This window comes from Meleagris gallopavo, chromosome 2 (assembly GCF_000146605.3).
Source record: "Meleagris gallopavo isolate NT-WF06-2002-E0010 breed Aviagen turkey brand Nicholas breeding stock chromosome 2, Turkey_5.1, whole genome shotgun sequence".
NCBI lineage: Eukaryota > Metazoa > Chordata > Aves > Galliformes > Phasianidae > Meleagris > Meleagris gallopavo.
The window spans coordinates 82,068,112-82,094,903 of NC_015012.2; the positions used below are offsets into that span (position 1 = coordinate 82,068,112).

The window sequence follows — 26,792 nt, forward strand, 5'->3', positions numbered from 1 at the left end:
TAGAGCAAAAAAAGTTGTTTTGTGTTTCTGAATGTCACTGGAGGAAGCGTAGCATTTCTTTAATGGACAAGCAATTGACAATATCCCTCCTAAGGATAATTTGTAGTTAAGATAGCTATCTTTAATACAAAATATGGAATATGCAATGCAGTCTGTAATGCTGATTAAAATTTCTGTTCTTTACATCTTCAGTTACTAAAATCATCCCTGCCTGATTCTACCCCCATTCCTGTCCAACAGTCCAAGAATGTGACGTAACAATGTCTGAAGTCAGAGGAATTTGAAACCTCGTCATTCAACCAAAAGGAGTGGGCTGTTATAGGGCTAGAATTCATTTCACCGAGAGTCACAAAATTGCAAGAACTGTCTTCACAGCTTATTGAAGAATGAAATGAAGAATGGAAGGAAGATAAATCTGAGATGGAGAAAGCCTGAAAACAAATGCAATGTGGAAACATGATAAGGGGGAAGTTCTTGTACTGCTTGTCTCTCTATTTTTGTTCTCTCTCTTTTTTAATTCATTTCTTTTTCACTTTTCATATCATAAACCAAACTGACTTCACACTATTTTGCTTTTATTCTGCTCTAGCACTTTATTGACAAGATTGACTGCTTTTTTCTGTATATTTCTTCTTCCCTCACTGTTGTTTTTTTTGTTTTGTTTTTTTGTTTGTTTTTGTTTTTTAACTTGCCTCTCCATTTCTGTCTGCTTTTTTTTTTCTCTCTTTCTTTTTTTTTTTTTTTTTTGGGAGGGGGAGGGGAAAGGGGCATGTCTTTATTTCTCTTCTCTCCTCTCAATCATTACTCCTATATACTTTTTTGCACTACCCTTAATGTATCTATTTTCTTTTATTTCTGTATTTTCTTCCTAAAGTCCCACATCAGTGATTTAGTCAAAAGGCTCTGGAGATGACTTTCTCTGAATGTATTAAGAGCTGTTATGAGCGAGTAAAGAAGAATTACTTTGGTCACACTTTCTATTCAGGGGATTGATGTTTTTCCCCACGTAAAGATCTCCTACCAGAAACCGAGACAGAAAAACTAACAAGGAAAACATGAAATTGGGAAGAAAAATCACTCAGAACAATTTGGGAAGCTGTTTCCTTTCTGCTCTTATAAAGTTGATGCTCTTTTTTCCATTTAATAAATGTTTCTATTATCTATCTTCACACACCCTTCTTTTGATAGTAGCTCTTAGTGTTCTTTCAGCAATTTTCCATTTGAGTATAAAGTGACCCTACACTAACATTCCCTAGAAAGAACTCATCATTCCTGTCCCACAAACCTACCGATACAAGTCTCCTCACATAGTCAGGCAGCAGGTGATCTAATTCCTCTTGCATTTTTTTTCCATAATAGGAAAAGAACTACTTTTCCTGGAGGTATGTTGCACAGATCAACTTCTTCCTCTGCATTTAAACCTTCTATCCTTTTCTTGCACTCCAGTGGCTGGGATTGTACAACTTCATTTCATTTTAATGAGTACAGCACTGAGTATACAATTTCAAAACAAAAAGCATTCCAAAAGAGTGCACTGAGAGTGCTTTCTTCATTAAAATGAAAACACTTTGAACTGAAGGAGCACACTACAAGCCACTTTGATGCCAAGGTAGCAAAGCCAATTTTAATCCATGCATATAAGGGATGTGCAGAGGAGATTAACCAGATGTTCAATTACTCCTGCTCAGAAAATCAGTGATGTACCAACATGTCTGCCTATGCCTGTAATTGCTTGAGTACTGTTGGGTACATACCAAATAAAATAAAAAAAACACTGACTTGCTCACTAGGAATCTGCAGATTCTTAAGTTTATATTTACCTGGGCAATGGATTTATGCATATAGTATGGCATTCTCCAACAATCTTTTAAAAGTTGAAAATTTTCCCTATATAATATAACATTTGATTGTTCTTAATTGAGCATTTTCTTTTGAAAAACAGTACGTAGATGTAAAAACCAGGAGAAAGTTTGTGATATCCTGTAGGATTAATCTAACTAAATTTAGAACATAACCTTTTTGATGTTTATGTCTGACCAACTAATTTTGTCCTCTCTGTGGCATCCCTAGACAGAAAGCTGCACTGAGGGCATGCAATTTACTTCATCCTGGAACAGATGTCTAAAAGAAGTGTCTGTTTCTCTCTACTGACACTAAAGAGGAGCCTGACGTTGAAAGCTCCATTCCAGATGAGAAGGAAAATGCCTACATTTAGATACTTAATAGTAGGCCTGATGGATCTACCCTGCAGAGTTAAAAGTCAAAACATAACATTGTTGTGCTACTACTGTAGGTCTGTTTCAAAACATCCATTTCCAATAACCATAATGAACATAAAATCTAAATAAAAGAGAACAAATGCAGACCTTACATTTCAGCTTTTGCATTCAATAGCTTTGATTTTTTGGTTGTTTATCTCTATACAGTTCTAAATTTTTTGAATAAACACACATTATTCTAAGGGCTTATCATCTCTTGGGATATGAAAAATACAGAAAATGATTGGCCTCACAAACTTACAAGCATAAATGCATTAAAAAAGCCAAATTAAAAAAGAAAAAAAAATCTAAACATTGTAAATGTATTGTTAACTCATTGCAACACAGTACTCCAGTGTTTCAGTACTAAAATGGACATGAAATTTAAAATAAATAATTTGATTTTATGATTTGAAAATACTTAGGGCTTATGTTTTCTGAACTGTCCTCTAATTCTGCTGGTTTAGTTTTATGGCCATAAAGACCATTACCTGCCATAAAGTGATGGGACTTCAATACACTGCATTTTACACGGTGTCCAGTTGCAAAGAATTATGCCTACAGTACTTCTTATTCTTGGGGTGTTTGTGAATTCATAATTACATTTCAGAAGTCAGATGCTGGACTGGCTCTTGGCTGAAAATGGGTCAAATGACATCTAAAGCCATTCTGGTAAGATGATAAATACTTTCTGTAACCACTGCATAAACTACTGTCATTGGTATATTTTTAGTAATTACTGACTTTAAATTAAAAAGAAAAAAAGAAGAATTATGTTTAACACAGGTCACAGTTGCCTATGGGCATTTTACTGACATATTAAATGGTAGTTGCTGTATATAACTACATGATAAAAAGAATAGTTGTATGGTACTTCCAGAGAAAGCTCTGGGAAATTCCTAACGACACATAGTGGAGAGATCACACAGAAAACACTGAGATCTCCTATTTTTTTGGACTGGTATCTATGATCTTTTGGGTCAACAAAGATGGAATGTTTCGTACTGAATAGAAACCCATGTGCTCCCATGTTAGACTTTGGGTAGGATAGAAATATCATCTGATAGCAGAGGGAGGCTTCCTACTGCATAGAAGCTTCTCCATTATGGATGATCTATTACAACACTATCTGGAAAAACGTGGGCAGAATGATTGTGCATGTCCTGCTGCAGGTTTTGTTTCTTCATAGTGCCTGACAAGGTCTTAAAAATCTCAAACTTTTCTAAAATGATATTGTACTCAAAAAATATTTAGGGGAAAAACAAAAACAAAAAAAAACCGTCCATGCCTTCCCTTCTTTATTTTGTTTCTGATAGTAAGAGATAATCCAACTGGTTAGTGCTACACAATAGCCTTATGGCGCTTTACCTCATAGTCTTACCTCTTGCATACTGCATGCATGAAAACACAATCACTCTCTGTATCTGGCTGGATCTGCTTCTCTGGATCTGTTTGAGACCATGACTTTCTTCTATGTACTTTTTTCTCATGTTACTATCCTCAGTTCATTGCAGCAAATCAGTATTAAATATAAAATACTGTATATAATCAAGAGGTATTTAGAACACAAAGGCAAACACAAAAGCTGAAACAGTTCCTTTCATTTGTGATCTGCCTGAATATTTGTTTTTACTTAACAGTCAGGTTTAATAACCTAACCATTTACAGGTTTCTGGACTAAAATATAGCTTTCTAAATTCAATATAACCAAATTAGAAGAAACTACATATTTACTAGTGTATTTTATTCTACTATACTATATTTTCTACTACATATTTTGTAGTTTCTTCTGATGTACAATGATATACAGAATGGTGATTCAGATTTACTATCTATGCCACATCTTAGAGGGAAGCTTAAAATACAATAAAATACAATCTAAAAATTAACTCTAAAAAAGCAATGTCTTAGGTTGTCTTTATCACCAATAGAAAGAAAGAAGCATGACTAAAGAGCAATTTTGACCACAGGTGAGGAGGATAATACAGTGCCAGATATGTATGTCTTCTCAAGGAATTAGAATCCTTCCCTTGGCATCTCACCCATATGTCTTAACTTAACCAGATTGTTTTTGAGCTTCTATATCTGACTAAAGGTACTTGAAAGAGGGAGAAGGTGATACTACTGGAAGATGGCTTTAGCTATTCTGTTTGTATGTTGCATTAAATTGCAGAACTCTTGTGCACCATGTAAGATCTATTAAGTAATATAGCTGAACTGAGAGTAATAACATTAATTATGCAAACTTGCCTTGAAGGAGCCTGTCAATACACTGAGTGGGGAAGTACTGAAGTAACTTTTTAGAAATTCTTTCAAAAATTTGTCTCAAAACTATACAAACTTATCCACTTCAAAAGAGCACATAAAAAGTGGACACAATTTGCTTACTTGAAAAGCTCCATATTTCATTTTGTAATTATTTGTTTTCAATTATATTATGTCTTGCAAAAACTTATGATAGCACACTAACAATAAAAATAACATGGGAAATATTTCACAGTCAATGCTTGCAAAGGCATCTCTTGAAAAGAAACTAAGTTCTGATCTTCTACCCAAATTCTCCAGTTGATAAGCACATTAAACTCCATTTTCAAAGAAATATCTACAGGCATCTTGTATTCTTTGAAGTACAGGGTACAGAGTTATGTCTAACAATTAAAAAATCAGGTAAAGTCTCTGCTTCCCTGCACAGATAACTCCAAATGTCATAAAATAGTAGTTAATGGCTTAAAGTCTGCATATACAGTAGCTTTTTTTTTTTTTTTTTAATTCTGACAGTGAGTGAATACCACATTTTTCTCATTTGTCTTTTTCATACCTACCAAATGATCTGTTTCATAACATTTGAACTGCTGGTGAAACAGATTTGCAATTCTTAAAGGGGACCATGTGTGAAGTCAACACTTCACTGATGGTTTTGCACAAGTAAAGACTCAGTAGGAATTACAATATCTGACACTTAAGTCTTCAGTTACTTCTGTACTTTAAGTTCTGCAGAAAGATGGTAGTAATGGCTGCAACCTCTTTCAGTAAAGGCTTTTCAGATCATTTTTACAATCTGACTGGCATCTGGGATACACTGCAAGAAGTCTACCTCTACTTATTGCACGTCATCTGCACATACGACCATTCAAACATACATATAACGTAAATCTCTAAATAGTGAACTAACGGATGGAAGACTCCAATACCTACACTAATGAAAGCAGAATCAGACCTATCATATCTGAGTGAGATATGATTTTCACTGGTAAAATGGAAAATATTTTGAATTACATGTGCTTGCGGGTAGGGTCATTGACTTGTCATTTGTATATTCCAGGAGCCTTATTCTCATAGCAACATAGTATTCACCTGGTAGGTCATGAAATCCTTAGCAGTTGTGTAGAATGCTAAATCTCCAGAATTGTACAGCATGCAGATTGGTTCTGAAACTTTAATCTTGTTTTCTAGGTATAAACATTTATGATACCAAGAGAAATATGAACAGCAAGCATGATCCCAAACAATAATTTAGTCTGAATTAAAGCCTTAGCTTAGATCCATTAGAAATAAACCACAACATTTTGTCTTACCATATGATTAGAACAACAGAGTATATAATTTGATTGTGTGACTGACCTCTAGAGAGCTCATTGATATTGTGGATCCAGTTTCACTTCTTGACAATCCTGCATTGTCATCCAGCTCTGAGGCAATGAAATTCTTTACTGCTGTGCGGGGCTCAAATGGCAAACTCTGCATATGTTCTTGGTTGGGAAGATGCTGGTCTAAATTGATATTAAATTGGTCCATTACAGAAGGATTCATATTGAATTCCGGATTAACTTTGTAGTGCAACAGCCTTTCATGAGGCAGAGTATCCATGCCTATATTGATTTTGCTCTCATCTTTCAGTGATGGCTGGGTATTTACTGAGCTTCTGGGCATGACTATGTAGTCGCTTTCTATCATCCGTTCTTGAGGATGGACTATGTCCATATCTGCACCTCGCAAATTATCATCAGTGCATAAATACACAGTCCTTCGCAACTCGCTGTTGTCTTTTTTCAAACATTGATTAGCCAGTTCACTCATACTCATGGGCATGTGAAGACCTGCTGGTTGCTGGATGATGACTTTGGAGATGATGTTTCCAGGCAAGGTAGAATAGCTCATTCCTTCGGGGTTTGGTCCCTTTTCTTCTTCTTCATCGTTTAGTGAAATTCTAGAAAGAGTTCCTGTTATAGTAGCTGCTCTGCAAGGTCCAATGTCTTTATGCAGAACTGTGGGTCAGAGAACAGACTTCTTACAACATGAAACCATGTCTGTAAAACACTACTTTTGCTTGTGGCATTATGTAATGTCCTTTAACATTGCATCTTTTTAAATACTTGATACTCGTTTGATAAATTTTATTTTATAAAAACTGTCTTAGAAAGGATTTTTATGAATTGATATATACTCTGAGCCTCAATCGTTTAAATAAAAGAAAACCAGCCCTTTGTTTTTTCCTGCTTCCTTGCATAAATATTAGGTGACCTGCAGCTTAACACAAGTTTTCCATGTAGAACTCAATTAAGGGTTTTTAAAACAAAAAACAAAACAAAACAAAACAAAAACACTATGACTTCTGTATTGCCATTATTAACTCCACATAACCTCTTGGAAAATGTCAAACAGACTGTAAGGCAGAATAATTTTGTCAATATGTCATAATGATCTATTGTAAGATTATAACTATGGACTTGTATTCCTGAGCTCCTAAAAGTTCTTTTTCACTGATTTTTTTTTTTCCTAATGCTTTTTTGTGTTCAATGATTTTAAAAATAAAAGTGGGAAAAAAATTAACTGCATTAGGAAGGAATTCCATTGCTATCAGAAAGACATAATTTGCCACATCTGAAAAGGTTACAAATAGAATTATAGAATCATAGAATCTCTGAATGGTTTGGGTTGGAAATGACCTTTAAGATCATCTAGTTCCAATCCCCTGCTATAGGCAGGAACACCACCAGTAGACCAAGTTGCTCAAAGCCGCATCCAGCCTGGCCTTGAATGCTTCTAGGGAGGGAACATCCACAACCTTGCTGGGCAACCTGTTCCAGTATCTCACCACCCTCACAGTAAAGAATTTCTTCCTAAATAAACATATATTATAAACCATTCATAATCCACTTTGATGTAATCCTTCATGGTAATAGCTACTGCAACATCCAACAATTTTTTCTTACAGTAAGTTTTACATCTGAATGTTATCAATTCCAGAACAAAATACAAAATTTTCAGTAGCAAAAAATGATTCATTCAAAAGCACAGTATTCATCACAATCATTTCTCTTACAATTAAATACACATTTACAATTCAAGATTTGTAATGAAAGAAAAAGGTTAGGTAGTAAGAATGAAAAATTTTAGAAGTATCTAGTTACCGAGCTTGTTCCAATTGGGTGCAAGGATTTACTTGCCCTGATTTAAAATAGTATTTTAACTCAGATCAATACCAGCTTGTGCAATAAAATCTGTCTCATGGGCTGAGACAGTAAGATGACTAGAAGTATCTCAGGTGTTACATTCACATCACTTTTGGTAGCCTGAGGGCTCTAATGACCCAGATCCCCCAGTGCTTGACAGTTCATTGCTATGTTCCGAAGCAAGCAGCTCATAAATCAACCCACTCCTACTTCACACAGAACAGGTGCAGATTTTTCAATTATGTAGGGAACAATTTGCCTGTAAACAACAGTACACAAATATCTGATTCTGTGACAATTTACAACTCACACACCCTGTCATCCCAATCCATTTTCTTCAGTGCAGCATGGCTGCTGCATTGTTCCCAGCCAGACACTTCAACCAGTGACCTATTAATTTTTCATTAAAAGGAAGTGAAGTTAATTTTTTAACTAGTAAAACCAGTTCACAAATTTATTCAAAATTATTTCCCTACGGCTGGCTGCACAGCAGAGCTATGGTGGAAAAAGGTAAGAAGTGGGAGCAATGTAGATTAAAGCTGGATTTTTCCCTGCATTAGATAGTAACAGACATGCATTTATGTTACAGTGGATTATCCAGTCCCTTCAAAATACATGTGTATATTAAATCTAATGTATACAGTGAACAACTATTGTATTAAAATAAACAGAGCTGGCAGTTTTTTAAAGCTGGGTGAATGGAAACTCAAACTCCACCTTAATGAGATCAACCCTCTCGCTTTGCCATACAGACAGCAAAGACAGACTTTAGGTGGATGACACAGGACAGCTAAGTCCTGCATCTCCTGCCCTGACTCACTCTGCAGAGAAGTCACCCTCTCTCTTTTTCTCTCTTCACTGAAAATAAGGTTGTCTAGGTAAACTTACCTCCCTAGGAAAAACTCTCCTTTGGTATAATCTCCAAGAACTAAAAATTTCTAAAGGGTTTGGAGGATTGTTTTTCACTGTGCTTTACTTAAGGAAGGTTGGAAAAAGAAAATAATAAAAAAGAAATTGCTTAAAATGTATTATGTTTTATATGTAGAGATAGGCAAAGTTGACAAGTTGAAAAACACACTACTGAAACGTCTACAAAAGAAAGTAGAATCCTATTTTATTTTCCTGACATCCTGTTCCTTAAACTACGTTGGACTCACTTAGAGCCCCCAAAACACCCTTTTTAAAACTAACACCTACCCATGCATCCTTCATATACACAGTTTATATATTAATTAACTTATACATAGGTAATATATTCATATAGTGGCATCAATTCTTTTTCTTAAGATTTATAAATCTATGTCGTAAACAGTTAACACATGGTATTTTATATCTACTTCAGAAGGAACTAGTAAAATAATCATTTTTGTTAGCTAAATATTCCTCCAATATTCTTACCTGACCGACAAGCAATGTCCACGTCCTTTTCAAAATCAGTCTGTAACAAGAAACAGTGAACAACAGTTATTAATTGAAAACAAAGCCACAATACCTTTTTGCCAACTAGCGCTTCCAAAATGTCCTACTTACAGAGTCATAGTCTCTTAAAAGTGGTTTCTTGTTGCTGAGAAGGTGAAGTATATTGTTTTACAACAGCAGAGCTTTACAAAGTTTCCTAAAGTATAACTGGGTGGTTTTCAAAGTATGCTTGCCTGACCAGAAAAAATAAAATAAAATAGGTGGAGGTAGAATATATAGCTTTAATAAAATTATACAGTGTATTTTTTAAAGTAAATATGGAAGAGTAACTACATCTCTTGGAAGGATCATCTCGAAGGAAGCTTTTCATAGTTATAAACAGAAAAACAGAAAACAGTCTGCAATACAAATTACTGTGAATAACTGTAATCCAATTAGTCCACCCTGTCTGAAACTTCATTAATTTATTATGGAGTGTTTATCTGTTATACAGCATTATGCCCATCCTGGCTACTAATGCAATAAAGTAAACTTTGTATTCCTTGAAAAAAAATGTAATTTATTTCAATGAGTAAAATCATATTGTAAGTAGTACAATCAGTAAAAGTTGAAAATCTAAACACAGCTTTTCCAGTTAAACAAAACTATTTGTCCTGGTATAGATTTCGGGTACTTTGCAATTACTTTTTAAAATTTCCATTAAGTTTATTAAATAATAATTAAAAAAATAACAAAACTGACCTCCTTCTTGCTCATAAAGTCCAAAGGGAAAATTCTTACTTAATTCATCACTTTTTCAAGGGCAACTGAATGCATGTTTTAGGGCATGATCCTATCTCCATCCATTATAATCAAAGGCAGTCATTGAAATTGAAAGGGCAGATATACAACATACTAACTATCAATATAAGTAAATCCAAATTGTCATAATAATCCATTCACTATCTTAATAATCCAAGTAACTAGACAGATTTCCCTTTAGGGATCTCTAGCACTTACTCCTTGTTTGAATTAGTTTTAAGAAGAACATTTTTCAAGAATTTGTGAAGGGAAGATTCCCAGATGCACCAGTGTTCTTTATACCAGTGGTAGAAAAAAATCGTATGTCATTAGATTATTATTTTCCTTCTCACATGTAAAAATCTTATGTCATGATGAAAAGCGGTGGAGGATACTAATGCATTGTGCTCAGCAGAATGATCACACAGATAATTTAAAACTTGCTAAGAGGTTTAAGCAAGGAGGTAACGACCTAACAGACTAAAGCTTAAAAATGGTGTTAAAATTCCAGCTGTGCATACTTGCCATGTACAGTAATGCAAGTTCTTTTCTTTTGGCTAAGAATACTAATTTAGTAATCAATGATAAAAATAAAAGCTAACCATGATTTGAGCATGTCCATTAGGAAAAGAACTTGAAGAATCTGCATTGATTGGATCCTGGCAATTTCTTAGTCGACATCTGAATGCATCTTGAACCTGTGAAAACAATAACTTATACTGATTCCTGTGAAACAACATGTACTCTGCACAAGCACATTTGAGGAAATATCTTTTCACAGAGAATACTTTTTTGTTTTGAGCAGAGTGCATGTCTAAGAAAATATTACTATGCAATACTTTTGTCAGAAATATGTAATTCGGCAAAGAGACACGTTTAAAAAAAATGCAGTTCCTGTTTTCTGGCAGTTGAAAGCAAAGATATTTTGCTGAATTCTCACACATACCACAATATGGACAGCAAGACAACTTTGGGAACAGAAAGGAATATTTTTATCAACAGTTTGAAAGTATACAGAGAATATTTTTTTGAATGCAAAACCAATTTTGTTCCATTTCTTTACATATTCTCAGATGTATTCCAAGACAGTAATAAAATCTAAATATGAATACTTGGATTTTGATTCCATAAATACAAGTATCCATGTTAGCAAACAGTTGGCAAGATGTAACTTGGAAAACAGGAACTTCCTTGGGTGACTTCCAGTCAAGACAAACTGGTATCACTTATTCTTTGAATACAAAAATACTCTGAATGGAATGCCTAGAAAAATCTACATTTCATTTATTATCTGTAGAATTGCTTGATGCCTAATTCAGAATAATTAAATGGTAGAAAATCAAATCCCGCTCACGGACATTTTTGAATAGCAGAAGAGGATAATTCAATAATTGTTGTTGATGAAAAGGCATCTCCTTTTAGTACATTGTATTCAACTGCAAACTGTTTATAAGCTTTCATAAAAAGGAAAAAATGAATCAAAGAAAAAAAGATTTATTTTTGTTATTAGGTAGCATTATTTTAAAGTACTTAACCCTTAAATGAGTAAGTGTGCTCGACAGTAACTGGTACAGATGAAGAAAGACTAATACAGAGTAGAAAGGTGGAAAAAAGCAAGGTTCTGTTTTGGACTGATTTAAAAACACCAAGACTTCCCACATGTGGTAATATAGTGTGTGTCTGGCCCGTATTGTGACTCGGATTCTGATTTTAGGCACTACCCTTACTGTGGTTTTGCATATGTTTGACATTAATTCAATTTGTCATCTTGCAATTGTTGCAAATTTAATCCAAATCTTCTCTCGCTATATCAACTCAAGTCACACTCCAGAATCCATGCTCTTGGATAAGCACTGGCACAGTGGTTGGACAAAAACCCAAAAATCTTATCTTCTAAAGCATGCTGAATCTTATCTCAAATCTCATGATAATTGACTCCTTCAGAACATACTATGTGACCTCTCAGCTTATGCAGTGATCCTCTTTGTTTTTGGGACTGGTGTTGGGACCTGTGTTCATGTAGCTTCCCTGGTTCAGGTAGCTCTAGAGTTCACAAAAATCTCCTGCCCTACTTTCCCTACTTCCTAGTAGTGAATCCCAACACTAGGATTCTCTTACATGTGCATGTTTCTTACAGTATTTCTGAAGGGCAAGCTGCATATGATTTGAACATGTCACCAGAATATAAAATATCACTGCATTCACCATATTGACATACGCTGCAACTTCCACGTGGCCTCACACAAGTCAGAAATAGAAAGTTGAGCTGCCTAAATACTGGCTTGTTCTGAATGTCTTGCTCAAATTTGTTGCTAGAATTGGTTAAGATTGTGCTGTCTTCACTTCTTTCTTTGAAGCATAATCTTGTTTCCCCCATGCCTTCTAACATCAAGTTACAATATTTTCTTAAAGCGAGGCAGAGCAGGAAAGACAAGTGTGATGAACGTGCAGATACCATGGAAGTAGTTTCCTTAGCAACAGTAACCCTAAGCTTTCATAACTTACTCTCTTTCTACTCATGTGCTTTTCTTTTTTTTTTTCTGCAATACGGAAATACAGGCTTTAGATGCCAATGATGCATTTAATCTAAACGCGCTGCAGTCAGCAAGGCACAGTTAAAGGAGAAAACATATGTGGGTTATTCCCATCACCAGAAGGAACAGGAATTATACAGTATGATTGAAATTAGCCTTAGACATTCTCATGTTCAAGCAGGTCAGACAAAATAGTTTGCTTTGATGGAAAAGAAGCTTCAGCACTCCTCTTTCCTGTCAATCTTTTTCTGTGACATATACCTCATCCTCTTCCAGTGCTCAATTAGATATTCAAACAGCAAGAAGAGAAAAAAAAATATATAAATACCAGGCTCTCTGGACTATGAAGGAGATTTAAAGCAATAATACCTGAGTCTTAATTTGCATTTTTCTTTCCTACTTTGCAATTGATTTACAAGAGACCTTGTGCTTAGTAAGTATAACGTTTATCTTAGAAGTTACAGAAATGAAGTATAGAAAGATTTAATGTCTTTCCAAAAGATCTTGAATTGATGTAGGGCAGAAGTAGACACAGCACATCATGCAGTTCTCTTCTAGTTGTATGTCTTAGTCAACCCTCTGGCTCCTCAGTGCAGCCCTTGTCACATAAGATCATTGATATAGTATACTACTGAAAGTAAAAAATGTTTCTATCATTTATGTTTATATTGTATGACTAAAGGGAAATAAGAGGGTTTTATCTATATAGCTTTAAAAGTCTTTGTCTTCTTGTATTGCAACAACAATAAGGGCACAGTAAAACAGGGCTGTCTTCTTCTTTGTTTGAATTTTATGGTGATTTATTCTGCTTCACATTTTCTTCCTGACAGTCAGAATTACTGTTTTGCCTGTGCTGGTACGCTATAAATATTAGATCAATCCTATAGGCTATAACTGAGATAGCTTTGTAGCTGTCATCAAGAATGACAAATATGTTGGCAGAGATTCTCTGACATGCACTGGCAGAGCAAAAATCTTTTGCAGACAACAGAAGGTAATAGACTACTCTTTCATCTGGGGAGATACCTTGTGAAGTGCAAAGACTTCATTGCACACTGTGCATGATGTCCTATCTCGGCTTCCACAAGGACTCAACAAAGAATCTCTAGAACTAGACTAGAAAGCAAGGGTTGCTAGAGTCAGAATGAAACACAAATTAGTTATGTCTCCTTCTATGTAGGAACTTCTTGAAACTAACAAATGTGTCTTTGCTGTTGCAAAGTGGTCCAAACAAGTGCAGACCATACACATCTTTGTAAAAAAAGTGTAGTAAATCTTCTTTCCTCTTCTTGAAGAACTGTTTAATTATTTTCTTTTCACATACGAAAATTTGATTTTAATTAGTTACTTAGATATTTTGCCTACACTTTAAACCTAGAGGACTAGAGAAGATGAAATGTGTTATACGAAATAGAGTTCAACCAGTACAGTGTAGGTTTCTTTGTCTTCCACTACTATCAACATTTTGATTTCAGCTAATCTATTTTTAAATGTGGAGAAATTGTCTCTATATCTTCACTTCTATCAAACTTGTCATGATTGAAAAGAAAACTCCATCTTCTTTTTTGATAAGGGGCAATCATATCAAAAGTAGGGGCTTTTAGAGCATCATATTCTCTACATAGGAATGGAAAAATGCTGTAGAAAATAGTGTCTATGTGGACATGAGCTCTGTAAAAAGATATGCTGATGGAACAGGGCTACCTCTCTCCAGTGCAGCTCCATTCAACAGATTTTTGACAGATTCTCCTAATCCCACAGATCTGGAAAACTTCTTTCAGTAAAAGTGTTGGGCTGGTTAGTAGTTTAGATTGTTAATGAAGTTGTCACCAGTCAGGTTAAAGAGAATTTATGCAGTTACTCTGATGTTAGATTTTAGCTGCAAAGGGCAGTGCAGAGATACTAATTTCTCCTTGCTCTTCCCTAAATGTTATCTCTCTCTGACTGCATTTGAATACATTATCACCAGAACGTGTAGAAGATGAAAGGATAGCTCTCTACACCAACCTGTCATCTCCATATCTCCTCTTTCAGGGACGATATGTTCAGAAATAATTTTGCATTTGAATTCGTGTTAGAGATTGTAAAAATCTATAGCTTTTGTTCTTCAAGAAAAGGACATTTCTGTTAGCGTTTCCCTATATTCATGATAGTGGAAAAGCTTAACACTTGGAAATAAACTGAATTTGGGATTGACTGAAAGCCACTTTTAATCGAGTGGGTACAGATTTGCACTGAACATGACAGTCTGTATTTGGAATTAATTGATCCTTCCCACTCTCTTTCACTTGTTCCTCTCCATCATAAAACATTTTAATCTTTCCATGAAATATATTTCTGCTGAGGAAGCTTAACATAACATTAAAGAACAGTTAAAGATTAACAGGAACACAGTCCATTAGAAAACTGGGAAGCCATTCCTCACCTCCCTTCGGAGAATACAATGGACCATGACAATAACAAAGCCTTGTAATGAATCAAATACTGCAAAAAGTATCTGAAATAATATTGATCGTTTGTCTGTCATAGCCAGAACTGCAGACATCCAAGTCAAGGCCAGAAGAGGCAACACCACGCAGGAGCTCCAAAGGGATGCCCTATGAAAAAAAGAGAAAAGCAGCACTGTAAAATTATTAAAATAGAAAATAGAAAAAATGAATGCTCACTTTTAAAATAAAACATATTTAAGGATGTCACTGTATCTAGTTAACTTGAAAATCACAGACAAGTATGTAACAGTGTTGGTACTTTATGTTCTAAAAAACATCCTGTATTCGGTTAATAAACACAGTTGCAATTTTTTTTCTTGTTGTTAAAAAGTATTTAAATGTGCTCAGCACTCTATACAGTGTTAGCAAACATAGTTGTCATCATCAAACTATTGTCTCACATGCACTGTATAAAATTTGTAACAAGAAGATGTAAATGATCAGGACTAACATGGCATTACTGGCGGTGGTGGCTGACAAAGCTGTTGTTGAAACTACTCCACACTTGGCACATTTGAGCGTCAAACCGCTATGAGGCTCACTCATCTGACTGCAAACAAACAGAACACCCACAAAAAGAACAAAATATTGAATTGTCACCAAAAAACGTTGTTACTGAAATTTAGCTTTTAAATATGATGTCATGCAGAAAAATAAGTAGACTTATTCAGAATGAATGCTCTATGTTGTTGCAGAACTGTATGCCACACTATTATTATTAGCTTTAAATATTAATGCTATGGGGCTTCACTTCATGCAGACTCTGTTTCTTCCATTTAATCTAAAAAAGGCCCCAAATATCTTGTGATCAAAACTGCTCAGTACAATGAAGTAAACATAAGCACGTGCTAGGATTGACATACAAAGTGAAATCCCTCTATTCAGACCTGTTACAACTGTTGTACTTGAGAAAGACTATAAGACACAAATAAGAGAGTATGAAGTACACACCATTACAGACCATTAATAGAGAAAGAAATCCACAATATGTATTCAAGCATCAAACCAACATGGGCAGACTGTTTAGTTACATTTGAATGGCCCACTAAAATCTGGAGTTATTTTATTCATGCTGAATGATGGTCTGAATACAGGGCTTGAAATGTATGGATCTGATGAAATAAATATCGGTTGGTACTGAAAAAAGGGTGAGCTGTTTTGTATATTAATAAAACACAGTACACAAGCATTAAGCTCAAAGTGTTTGTACAGATAATTGTACCTCAGCACCTGTCAGAAGAGTTAAAGGGCAAAATCATGGAATTTAATATTTCTTCAAAATACAGCACATACACAACTTCCTGAGTTGACTAAATAAATACTCTTGCTATTCCTTCTTTGTCTGCTGTCAAAACCAGGAATAGCCATAGCTAAGACATGACAGGAAAGATATTCTGAGCTGGAAAATGTGATCATGATGAAAAAAAAGGTAAGACTTCAGGTTCTTTCCAAATTATTTCAACTAAATGAATGCCTTTTTATAGCCAAACTCAAGATTCACATGACTTCAAACACTGATCTTCATTAGCTTCAATTTTGAGAAACCAAATTAAGATTTTCCATAAAAACAAACGTGCAGAGCCATGACCATGTGTAAGTTGACTGTGGGGATTGAAAAGAACTCTGTCTCTACAGATTTACACCAATTAAAAATCTGTGTTGATGAACGAGCAAGAAACATGCCATGGGTAAGTTTAAGCTAAGTTTTGGAAAGCACTCTCTGTTTTTGTTACACAATACTTCACTGTTATTAGACTACCACCTCTTCAGAAATGATAGATTTTTTTTATAGATCTGTTCTGGACCTTGTAAATAATAATAGAGCTTGATATATATGTTAATCCAATCTTTCTGTCTGGTTTTACACATACGCTATATGACAGAAGAATGACTGAGATCCATCAAGACAACATATTGTATTCTTCTTTCACTTGTTTATTCACCCTGTGTTTATTAAAATGAGAAAATGAGTCAGTATATTCTACCTGATTCACTGCTTCAAATCCTACATAAATGATTTCCACAGCTGAACATTTGAAAAGTGTTGGGTCCAATATGTGCCATAAAGAAAAAAGCTGCTCTCCTGAACAAAAGATATTTGAAAAAAATGAGATGCAAAGCCCATTCTACCAGAAGCCATGTGTTGCAGAAGCTCCTGTGTCCCAAAGAATGACTCAAGACTTCACCCGCCAGCTAGTAGCAAGCAATGGTGTTACCAAACCACCATTCACAGAATCACAGAATTACAGGTATTGGAAGGGACCACTACGATTGAATCGAATGCAACCCCCCTGCTAAAGCAGGTTCTCTACAGGAAGTCACAAAGGTAGGCATCCAGATTGGTCTTGAATATCTCCAGAGAAAGACTCCACAAATTCCCTGGACAGCCTGTTCCAGTGCTCTGTTACCTTCACCAAAAAGTTCTCCCACATATTTGTGTGGAAAATCCAGTGTTCCAGTACAAACTGGAAGGTTATTTCTCCTAGTCCTATCACTACACACTACTGAAAAGAGTCTGACCTCGTGCAGTTGCCTCCCACACTTTAGATATTTCTTAAGATCGATCCACTGTCAGTCTTCTTTAGGCTGAACAGCCCCAGGTCTCTCAGCTTTTCCTCTTACAAAAATTGTTCCAGGCCCCTCATCATCTTTGTTGCTCTCTGCTGGATTCTTTCTAGGAGATCCCTGATTGTTTCTTGATTAGAGCATCCTCATATACACTCAGAAAAGCTTGCTTCTGACAACAATTTCTAGTTCTCTATTCATTTACTTTAAAATAAAATACCTATTCACTGTTTCTCACTGTTAGAAAACAAGTTACTTGTTTCATCAGGAAGTAGATTATAGGCAAATAGATTTATATAGCCTACAGTTGAGTAGCTGAAAAAAATAATTCAGTTAAATTTAAGCTTAGGCATCCTTAGAAAATGTACAATGCAAAACTTACAGCTAATCCAGCTCCTGAAGTCATTGGAATTAGATCAGCTATGAATGTGATTTGTTGAATAATAAGTTAGTGCTGCTGTTATAATGCTTTAGTTTTCATTAAAATTATTACAAAGTTAGAGATATCGATGCAGCAATGTAGACAAAAGTAAGGTTAAGAAGTTAATACGTTGTAATGAAACAGCATAGAATGAAAGCTTCATTGTCATTCACTGGTTTTTGATACCACTACATTTTTTCTCGTCATAACTGAGATACTTTGAATGTAAATGCAAATAAATAGTCATTAACCCAGGATTTGCATTTACTTATTCTTTTTATTTTTTTTTCCAATTTTCAAATTCTGATGCATTAATTTATAGTATAGGTATTGACATGGATGTCAGAAAGTAGGTAAATTCTTCACAGATTCAAGACTGGCAGAATAGCACTGACCTCAGTAAGAACTATGTTGCTGTAATGTGTATTTTATAACAGTTTACACAAATGAGTAACATTTCCCACCACAGTAATTAAAGTTGGCAGCCAGACAGAAAAATAATCAGTTCCTTCAGTAAACATTATTCATGAAACTATTTTCCGAACTGCAACAAGTTTCAGTGTATGACAGTCTTGTGAAATCTCCTCAGATTTGTTTAATCTTCATTCTTAATACTGCTGTACTTGTGTTTTATTATGTTTAGTTTATTTAGTTGCATTCCTTCAAAATAATGCAACTACAGCTTTTGAGATGAATAGAATCTGTTAGACACGCTACTACAACGGTATAAATGTTCAAAGAACAATCAACTGCATTTTTGGGGAATATCTGTAATTGGAAGTCATTGCTACAATTTGAATATGCTTTAAAGAACAACCCCACTTCTATTAAAATAACCCCACGATTGTTTCTTACCCCGCTCTGTGTTTGAGCTTTTTATCTAGGATCCCATCTCTGGAAACAAGTTTATTAAATACCAAAATGCCAATCACCATGTTGACCTGTCAAACAGAAACAAAAACAAAAACAAAAACAAAAACCAACAAAACAGTAGATCATTTTCTGAAAGAAAATAATTTACCCTGTTACATCAGTAAATGGCTCTTTCAAGCCTGCAATGTGCCCCTTGTTACACTTCTGAGTATGTCATCAGGAAAGATGTGACCATCCCCAAATACACCAGAAGTGCATATTCTCAGGAGGGTCATACATAGGCCTGCTGCAAGAGGCTTATTTTTGAATCTTAAATTATGTCTGGTACCAAGTTATATACATGTCTGCTGGCCAGAAACTCAACTAATACAGCTTTAATACTTCCCAAACATAATTGCAATTATATTTTCTATTCCAGGAAAACCACACAGCATTGCATTTGAATTGACCAGGGCAGACCTGGTTAGTGCACACAAATGACAGTAGCCAACTTTCTTTTCAAGCTCTTAATGTCCACATGGATGTCCTCAATTATGCAGAACCAGCCTGTGGTTTTCCATACACTCCTGCACATCACTGTCTCTGTCATTCACTAAAATGCCAATCATGAGCCTTGTAGTCTGATCCTTTTTTGGGGGGGAGCAGGAATGGGGTGTGTGGGGGTATATGAATGCCTTAGGTAAATCTCTTTATCTCCATTTAAGTACATAGTATTGTGCCCACATACATCACTTGAGGATTTAACCTAAAAAAATTTCCAAATGCTTTGGCAGTCAGACTTTGGCACTTGATGAACGTACTAATGACACTTAATGGACAACTTAGTGACTGTTATTATCCATTTGTAATATTGATCAGAATTCAATGAAGCTATCCTGCAAAGCCCCATGAAAAGGTAGTATCAAGTATTCAATGTATTAAAAAAAATGATCTTTGTTTGTCTGATTATAGAAGTGTGATCCTTTTTCTTCCTTTCATACAGATTTTCCAAGACCTCTGCCAAAATCCCTAATTGTTGCCAGTCTGTCCTACCAACTTTTTTCAGTTATTCTTATTATCCCTTTATTTTTGGCATTTACATTTTCCAGCTGATGCTATATAATTATTTTGCTTCTTACACTTAGGCTTAAGTGGCTGCATAGAACAGCTCCTTGCACAGCCATGAGCTAATGGCAGGGCAAACTGTGACTGTGAACTTCAAACATCTCTGAACAAAGCTTGCCAATTACAAAGAGAACATACAGTTCCATGAGAAAATTATGCCTGGCTTTTTGTAAACATCCTTGGCTCCTCAATCATGGTGTGGGACTGTGAGTTGTACAAAAGGATCCTGGCTTGACTCCAGACAACGATGAGACAAACTACAGAAGTAGTAAACATCCATTTCAGGATAATCTTTGTGGCTAAATGGCTTTATCGTTGATGACTACTAAGGCTGATTCCCTTTTGAAAGTGAAAATCAGACATAACTGAGATTGATGGAGCTATCCTAGTATGAAATTGGTGCAAGGAGAAGAAGAATTAGATACAAAATCTATAATCTCCTTTCCAGAAAAATGTGAAACAAATTATTGTATAAAATTTATACAGATTGCAGAGCAGACAACCGATAGCCAGTGACACACGTAGGGTGCAATTCTTCTTACACTAAATTCAATTCTTGAAATACTTCTTTTGAGCCTTAAAAATCCATATTTTTCTCCACTGACAGTGATATACATCTGGAATAATCAGCATAGATGCAGAAATCTACATTGCAGATGTCTACAATTAGACAAAGTGAATCCTACAGCTAAATACATTTCCAGAGATGTGGAATATTAATACACAAATCAGTAACATTTCCCAGTTATGATGACTTTTTCTTTGCCTTGAAAAGCAGTAGCCATGGAGAACTCGCTGGCTGGTTCCACTCCTCCTGCTGCTTTTGCTGGCACAGCATTATACTGCCAAGCAGCACTCTATCAAGACTGTCACTGAACTTCACAAGGCAGTGACAATTATGTAGATGCTACTGATAATAACTAAGTGATGCCTGTAACAAGTTTACTGTGCCACCAATCAGTACATAATTCTTTCACAGCTTACTGTGTAAACACGAAGTTAAAACTGGTATAACAATGTGATACAATTAAGTGAATCATGCATTCAAAATACAGGAGGTGTTAAGCTGAGCTCAATATTCACAGCAAAATTCAATTGTTTGGAATGGCTAAGCCTTTATAATTTAAAGAGCATATTCCACCATTTCATATGAATATACTGGAAATGATATTAATGTTTACCAAAACAACAGCAGCTGCAGGTCCAACGAAAGCGTAAAGTAGCCCTCCTTCAAGAGACAGCCAACAGCTAGAAAAAACATTAGAGAAGAACTAACACAAATTAAAAATAAGTATAACAGATTGACAAGAAAGCATTAATAATTGCTACAGCATACGCTTGTTCTGTTTTATGCTCAATCAATACGTAGAGATACAGAGAAGATAATTAAATGGCTTAGTTGGTATGATGTTGTAGACAGTTGAAAACTGATTTCTATTACCAATTGCTAATGTTTCAAAAGTTTAAATGCAAATTTTACATATTCTGAAATCTATTATGAACATTATGTAAAATAAATTTGTTAATCCTTGCCAAATATTCTCTAACCATATGTGAAGATTTAAATGAACAGGACTTGCCTATCTATATAACATCTGACAGATGAATACTTAAAACAATGAATGGTCAAATACCAATTACATGGAAGTTGATTAAAACCACGTTTCTATATATTCTCACTTAAGTCATTTAGGAATTGCTATTAAGACTAGATCATACAGACAACATTCCTGTTAAAGAAAATTCATTATATATAGTTTAACCACTCTATATTCTCTGGAATATTTTGCAAACAATTTAAATGCATATTTTAAAGCATATGAAAACTGTATTTTCTGGTGAGCTATTCATCTTGCAGACTTTATCACACTGCATCAGAGCTTTCACTGAAAACCATCAGATTTCCAAACACAGAGCGCTTACAGATTCAAATTCTAAATATTTGATACACCACGATGTAAAGCTTTACATATCTGCAAAAGATCAGGAGCTTCACACTGAAGTAAATGCAGCTGTGCTATTTTCTCAGTGATTACATATTCAAAGAATTGCATGTTTATTTGAATGCATGATCACACCTACATATAAGAAAATTCAAATATATGCATTCAAACAATTAACTTGGATCTCACATTCAGAAACATTCACATCAGAACCATACATATTTTACTTAATTTCCAGTGCTCTTTTTGTGCTTTTGAAAACAACGTAAAGTAAATGCAAATGCATCATAATAGTCTGTTACGGCTGGAATTTCAATTTCAAAGAATAAAACTGTTCCCCTTTGCAGTGAAGATGTGAAATCTGCCTCATGAACCCAGCTGCATCAAGGTGCTAAATACTGGAAAAATAAACTGATATAAGTAATTTATATCTCATTCACTGTTAAAAAGGTAATAAACACCAAGATAGTCTATATTCCCCCACCCCCAAAAAAGAAAACTATTAACATTTTTGTAATTTTTGTAAAGTCTAAGGAAAATGCTTTCAAAATGTAATGCAATTTTAATTTCTTATTTTTCAAGAACCTTACGTCATTTGTTATGAGAGACTGAGAGCACGACCTTCTGAGAATGGATGTGTTCACAGTGCGTTTCCTTACCATTATTAGTGAAAAAGACTGCTGTACATTACTAAAACCTATAATTTAAATGTTCAAAATTATTAGTAAATAGAAACATCAATCCATGAAAACTGTTGACTTATTTTGACTTATAATTTCAATTACCTGTGCTGAATAAAATGTCAGTGGTTTCTTTCAATACAGAGGAAAATGTTTTAGCCACACAGGTCTTTAAGACAAGGAGAGAATTCTTCCTTATATTCTCAGTGAAAAAGAATGTTCAGAAGAGTAACTTCCATTTAGAAACAGGGCTAGAAGAGGTTGTATTCTTTTCTTTTACAATCTGATTTTTCAGCAATTAGGATTTTCAACAATCTAATGTGATTTTTTACAACATTCCCAATATCTGCCAATCAATGTCTCCGAAATGCACGTTCCCCAACTTTTTCCACAGAAGAATTTTGAAGACAGACTTTCATGTTCTTTCTTATACTACAAGGCAATTGCTGCCAACTCTTTTAGCATTTTTCATTTTTCTCTTTTTCTTTGATCTAATAGCTTTTTTTCCCCCAAAAAGCTTCATAGTTGTTTTTATTATGTTCTCCAATTCTGTTTTTCTTCCCCTGCTCTTCACATGCTGAAAGCCATATAAATTGATTAGTATAAGAGCATCTACTAGTGGTTTTATGGAGCCCTGTTGCATGGTCATAAAATTCTGCTGAGTGATGAAGCATCTGTAGACTTGCTCCTGTGTCCTGCACATTTTGTACATTTTGTAGTGTTTGATGCTCTCTGGGAGAATGCATCCTTCTCTTAGGATCATATAACTATAGAAGAATTTTAAATTTTTCTGATATAACAAATTCCTGAAAGTTTTCTGCAGCACTGATTAATATATCTATCTCACTGTATGTATATACATCAGCAGGTCTCACAGGTTTACTAACTGTAACTTACAGTAGTTGTACTTTCATAGCTCTCATCATCTGAGGAGAGGTAGTTTAAATATTTATTAAATCCACAGAAATACTTGGAAAAAATATCCAAGTTTTAGGCTAATATTTTCAAATAGCTTGTTACTGTGTTTTTTTCTTTTTCAAATTATTTTTGGGGTATTCCTTCAGTTTCTGTATTTGCATCAGTACAACTGTCTGTGTGAAATAAAATTTTCACATGTGGTTTTGAATGTACAGTAATGCAACTGTCCAATAATTATGGCTGAGTGAAAAAGACAGAAATCAGATACTGTTATCATGGAGTTGGGTCAAGTATGAACAATTCAAGCCAATCTCTTCAGCCACACCATACTATGAACCTGGGATCAGTTTCAATGAACTTTGGGCCTCCCTTCCAGTCAAACTTTCCGTGTGGGGGACTAGAATCAATCACTTTATTTTCATTTAATTTTCTCTATTTGGAAATTTTGTTTTGTTTTGGTTTTTGGTTTTTGGTTTTGTTTTGTTTTGTTTTCAAAAATAGCATCTTAAAAATTAGGAAAACTTTGCAACTGGATGCACTTCTGATAGTGGCATATGTTTAACTGAATGTAGCCAAATGGGCCAAAAATTCACAAGCAGTTCAAAAGTGCTTTTGAAAATAGCACAGGTGCTCTGCTTTCATATGGCCTTACAGTTACAGGTCATAACTATTCATTGCCTTCTACAGTGGTGATATGTTGTCCCATATGCTGATAGGATTCCATTCCTTACATTCTTTTCTTTTTACCATTGTGTTGTCAAGTGGTAAGAAAATGTTTTTGCAAGTGAAACAAGAGCTGCATTATGATTCCATTTGTTCCATGTACACCTCCTCTTGTGCTTTTGTTCTATGGCATTGTGTCACTTCATTTTGGATAGAAGGACAGAAGCTGGTATGTGTACAGAGACCTACTCTATTTCACTTTCCAGGTCACTCTAAATGAATGATTCGTCACTCTGCCTGAATATTTCACTATATCTTCTGTTAAAAATGTATACATCCCAGTGAGGAACCACAAAGCAACTGAAGCAAATGGTTACGCATGAATAATTTCAGTAGAGTAAATGTAATGGGATTAACCCCACAAGAGGCAGACCTACATTCCCAATGGGGTCTATACATTGAAATGTCAAAATCTGTAATTTTCACAGTCAAATAGGTACTTCAGTATTGGTCATGGGACCAAATAATAAAAAAAAGACAGCATGATGAGAACTTATTGGCTATAAAAATGCCAGAGTAGTACATTCTCAATATAATTCCCAAAAGGTACCTAAGATTTTTTTATCATTAATGATTCCCAGCTGTAACTGCTGTCCTGCAGTTAAGAACATCAGTTAGGTAAGCCATTCCTCATTAACAAAATGCAGGACACATAGCGTCACAATTCAAAACTAAAGAGCTCAATGGCTAGAACAGGTAATCAGGAGAAGATTTGGAGCCTTACCCACCTGAAGAAAGTGCTTGAAGCCCTCTCTGCTATGTACCACAAAGGTGGGACACATGGCAGGCAGAGGGAACCCTGATCTCACTCGGTGACGATGCTAAGGAGAGTAATTAAATATTCACCAAAGCAAGAACTTGACCTAACTCATCCACATCTCTGATGAATGTCCTCATCTGCAGGCTGCAGAGTCATATTTCCTCTTCTGCTGTCCAGACGCATACTTAATTTCTTAGGCAACATGAGGAGAGCTGCAAATGGGAAGACTGAAGGAAAAGTACCCCTATACATAATGTCTCAGTGGTAAGAATTCTGTGGGAAGGAGTGAGACTCAAGCCAAGCTCCTTTGGCAGGAGATGGGAAGAGCAGACTAGCTGAGGTATGATTTTTCCAGGGTGCTAAATATGCACTGTAACCAGGCAGGTGGTTAAATAAAACCTGTATTAATAATGTATAAATGGAATACATGGATCTTCTTGCAGTCTCCCACATACAACAGAAGGGTTCAAGAAAAGGGTTGGATCAGGCACTACAGAAGAGGTGAATGGATGAGAGAGATTTGGAAGCTTCTGCAGGGCTTTGGCTCCATGCATCTCAAGGGCATGAAAGGCTAGGAAGCAGCTTACATTGTTGATGGGCAGAAACCTAGGTGCCAAAGAAATTCTTGCCAGTACAGTTTTAGATGTGTTTAGAGTTTGGCAAAGGTTAACCAGAACATTTAAGGCTCTCTTTTGTAAATTTCTATAAATGTTAGACATCTAAGTGGACCTAGTCCTTAGAGTTTCTAAATGGCTTGCTGCTTCATATTCTCACAGAAAAACTGGGATCTCTGGCATTCTGCTGATTTTAGTGCAAGACTGGTATATGGTTTCCTTTTGTGCTTCTGTGGATCACTCAGTGACTCTTAGGGCATTTCCAAGTGTGAATGGACATCTGTAGCGGAGGGCCTCCAAACTCTGCTATATAGTTCCTGATGAGTATGAAAGCTCTGTTAATTAAAAATGTAATTTAACATTTCAGACTGACTTACTAGTGAGCTGTTCCATATCCTTTTGTCTTGGTAAAGCCTATTGATATTGCAACAACTAAGGCTGGTAAACCTGGAAAAAAAATCACAAAACGGTAAAAAATCATTAGAGGGTGATCAAAATACTGCTGTTCTGCCAGGACAAAAAATGATAGGGCAAGCTAATGTAAAATGATCAATTTTATATGGAATGAATCATCTGATAAAGCACAGATTTGTTTTTCTCAATCTCTGTCAGGGATGTTTTCTGTATTACTTCAATGTACCTATATTACTGGTACCTTTGATACATCTTAAAGTGAACTAATAACAGACTTCATGAAATTCAGTGAATTATTTTTGTTATTTATTTTTATTTCTTAATATTATACAACTTGGCTTAAAGCTTCTAAAATGATGTTAAAACATATTTATTACAGAATGCCAAAATAAACACCAGCATGTCTTCAGGTAAATGATTAGATTGAAGCTGAAGTGGAAAGACTCCTAACCTAGTTCTCCATTTATTAATGCATCATCTACTATCTTTCAAGTTCACTGAGGAAAATGATAATACCCCTGGCATTGTCACTGCATTAAGGGTTTCATTCCAATGACTCTATGTAAATGAATTTTATAGACTTACCCCATCCAAGGCACAGGAAACGTTTCCTTATGAGCCGTGTCCTAATTTTTCCAGTAACAGCCATATATGACTGCCACGCTTCTGTCAAGACCCAACAGAATGAAGCTAAGAAGAAGAAGTGCAAAAATGCGGTGGTTGTGGTGCAGATGCCCTGCAGGGATCAAAGAGAAGCTCATGCTGAATACTTAGGGACACTCATTTCTCTTTTCATGTCATAGAGCTGTCATATTCTATCATCTTGACCTTTATCCTTAACATC

The 26,792-nt window shown here is 35.2% G+C and overlaps 1 protein-coding gene across 1 annotated transcript in view; it reads right to left on the reverse strand.

Annotated features, from left to right (window-relative positions):
- The window catches only part of ADGRB3 (adhesion G protein-coupled receptor B3), a 277,241-nt gene that overhangs the window by 18,828 nt on the left and 231,621 nt on the right, over positions 1-26,792 (reverse strand). The window contains exons 19-27 of the mRNA XM_019613580.2: positions 26,534-26,684; positions 25,912-25,981; positions 21,078-21,144; positions 18,775-18,860; positions 15,385-15,483; positions 14,870-15,041; positions 10,513-10,608; positions 9,110-9,149; positions 5,880-6,523 (exon numbers count right to left, since the gene is read on the reverse strand). Coding sequence (XP_019469125.2) covers positions 5,880-6,523; positions 9,110-9,149; positions 10,513-10,608; positions 14,870-15,041; positions 15,385-15,483; positions 18,775-18,860; positions 21,078-21,144; positions 25,912-25,981; positions 26,534-26,684 — 1,425 coding nt within the window. The remainder of the gene's footprint in view (positions 1-5,879; positions 6,524-9,109; positions 9,150-10,512; positions 10,609-14,869; positions 15,042-15,384; positions 15,484-18,774; positions 18,861-21,077; positions 21,145-25,911; positions 25,982-26,533; positions 26,685-26,792) is intronic.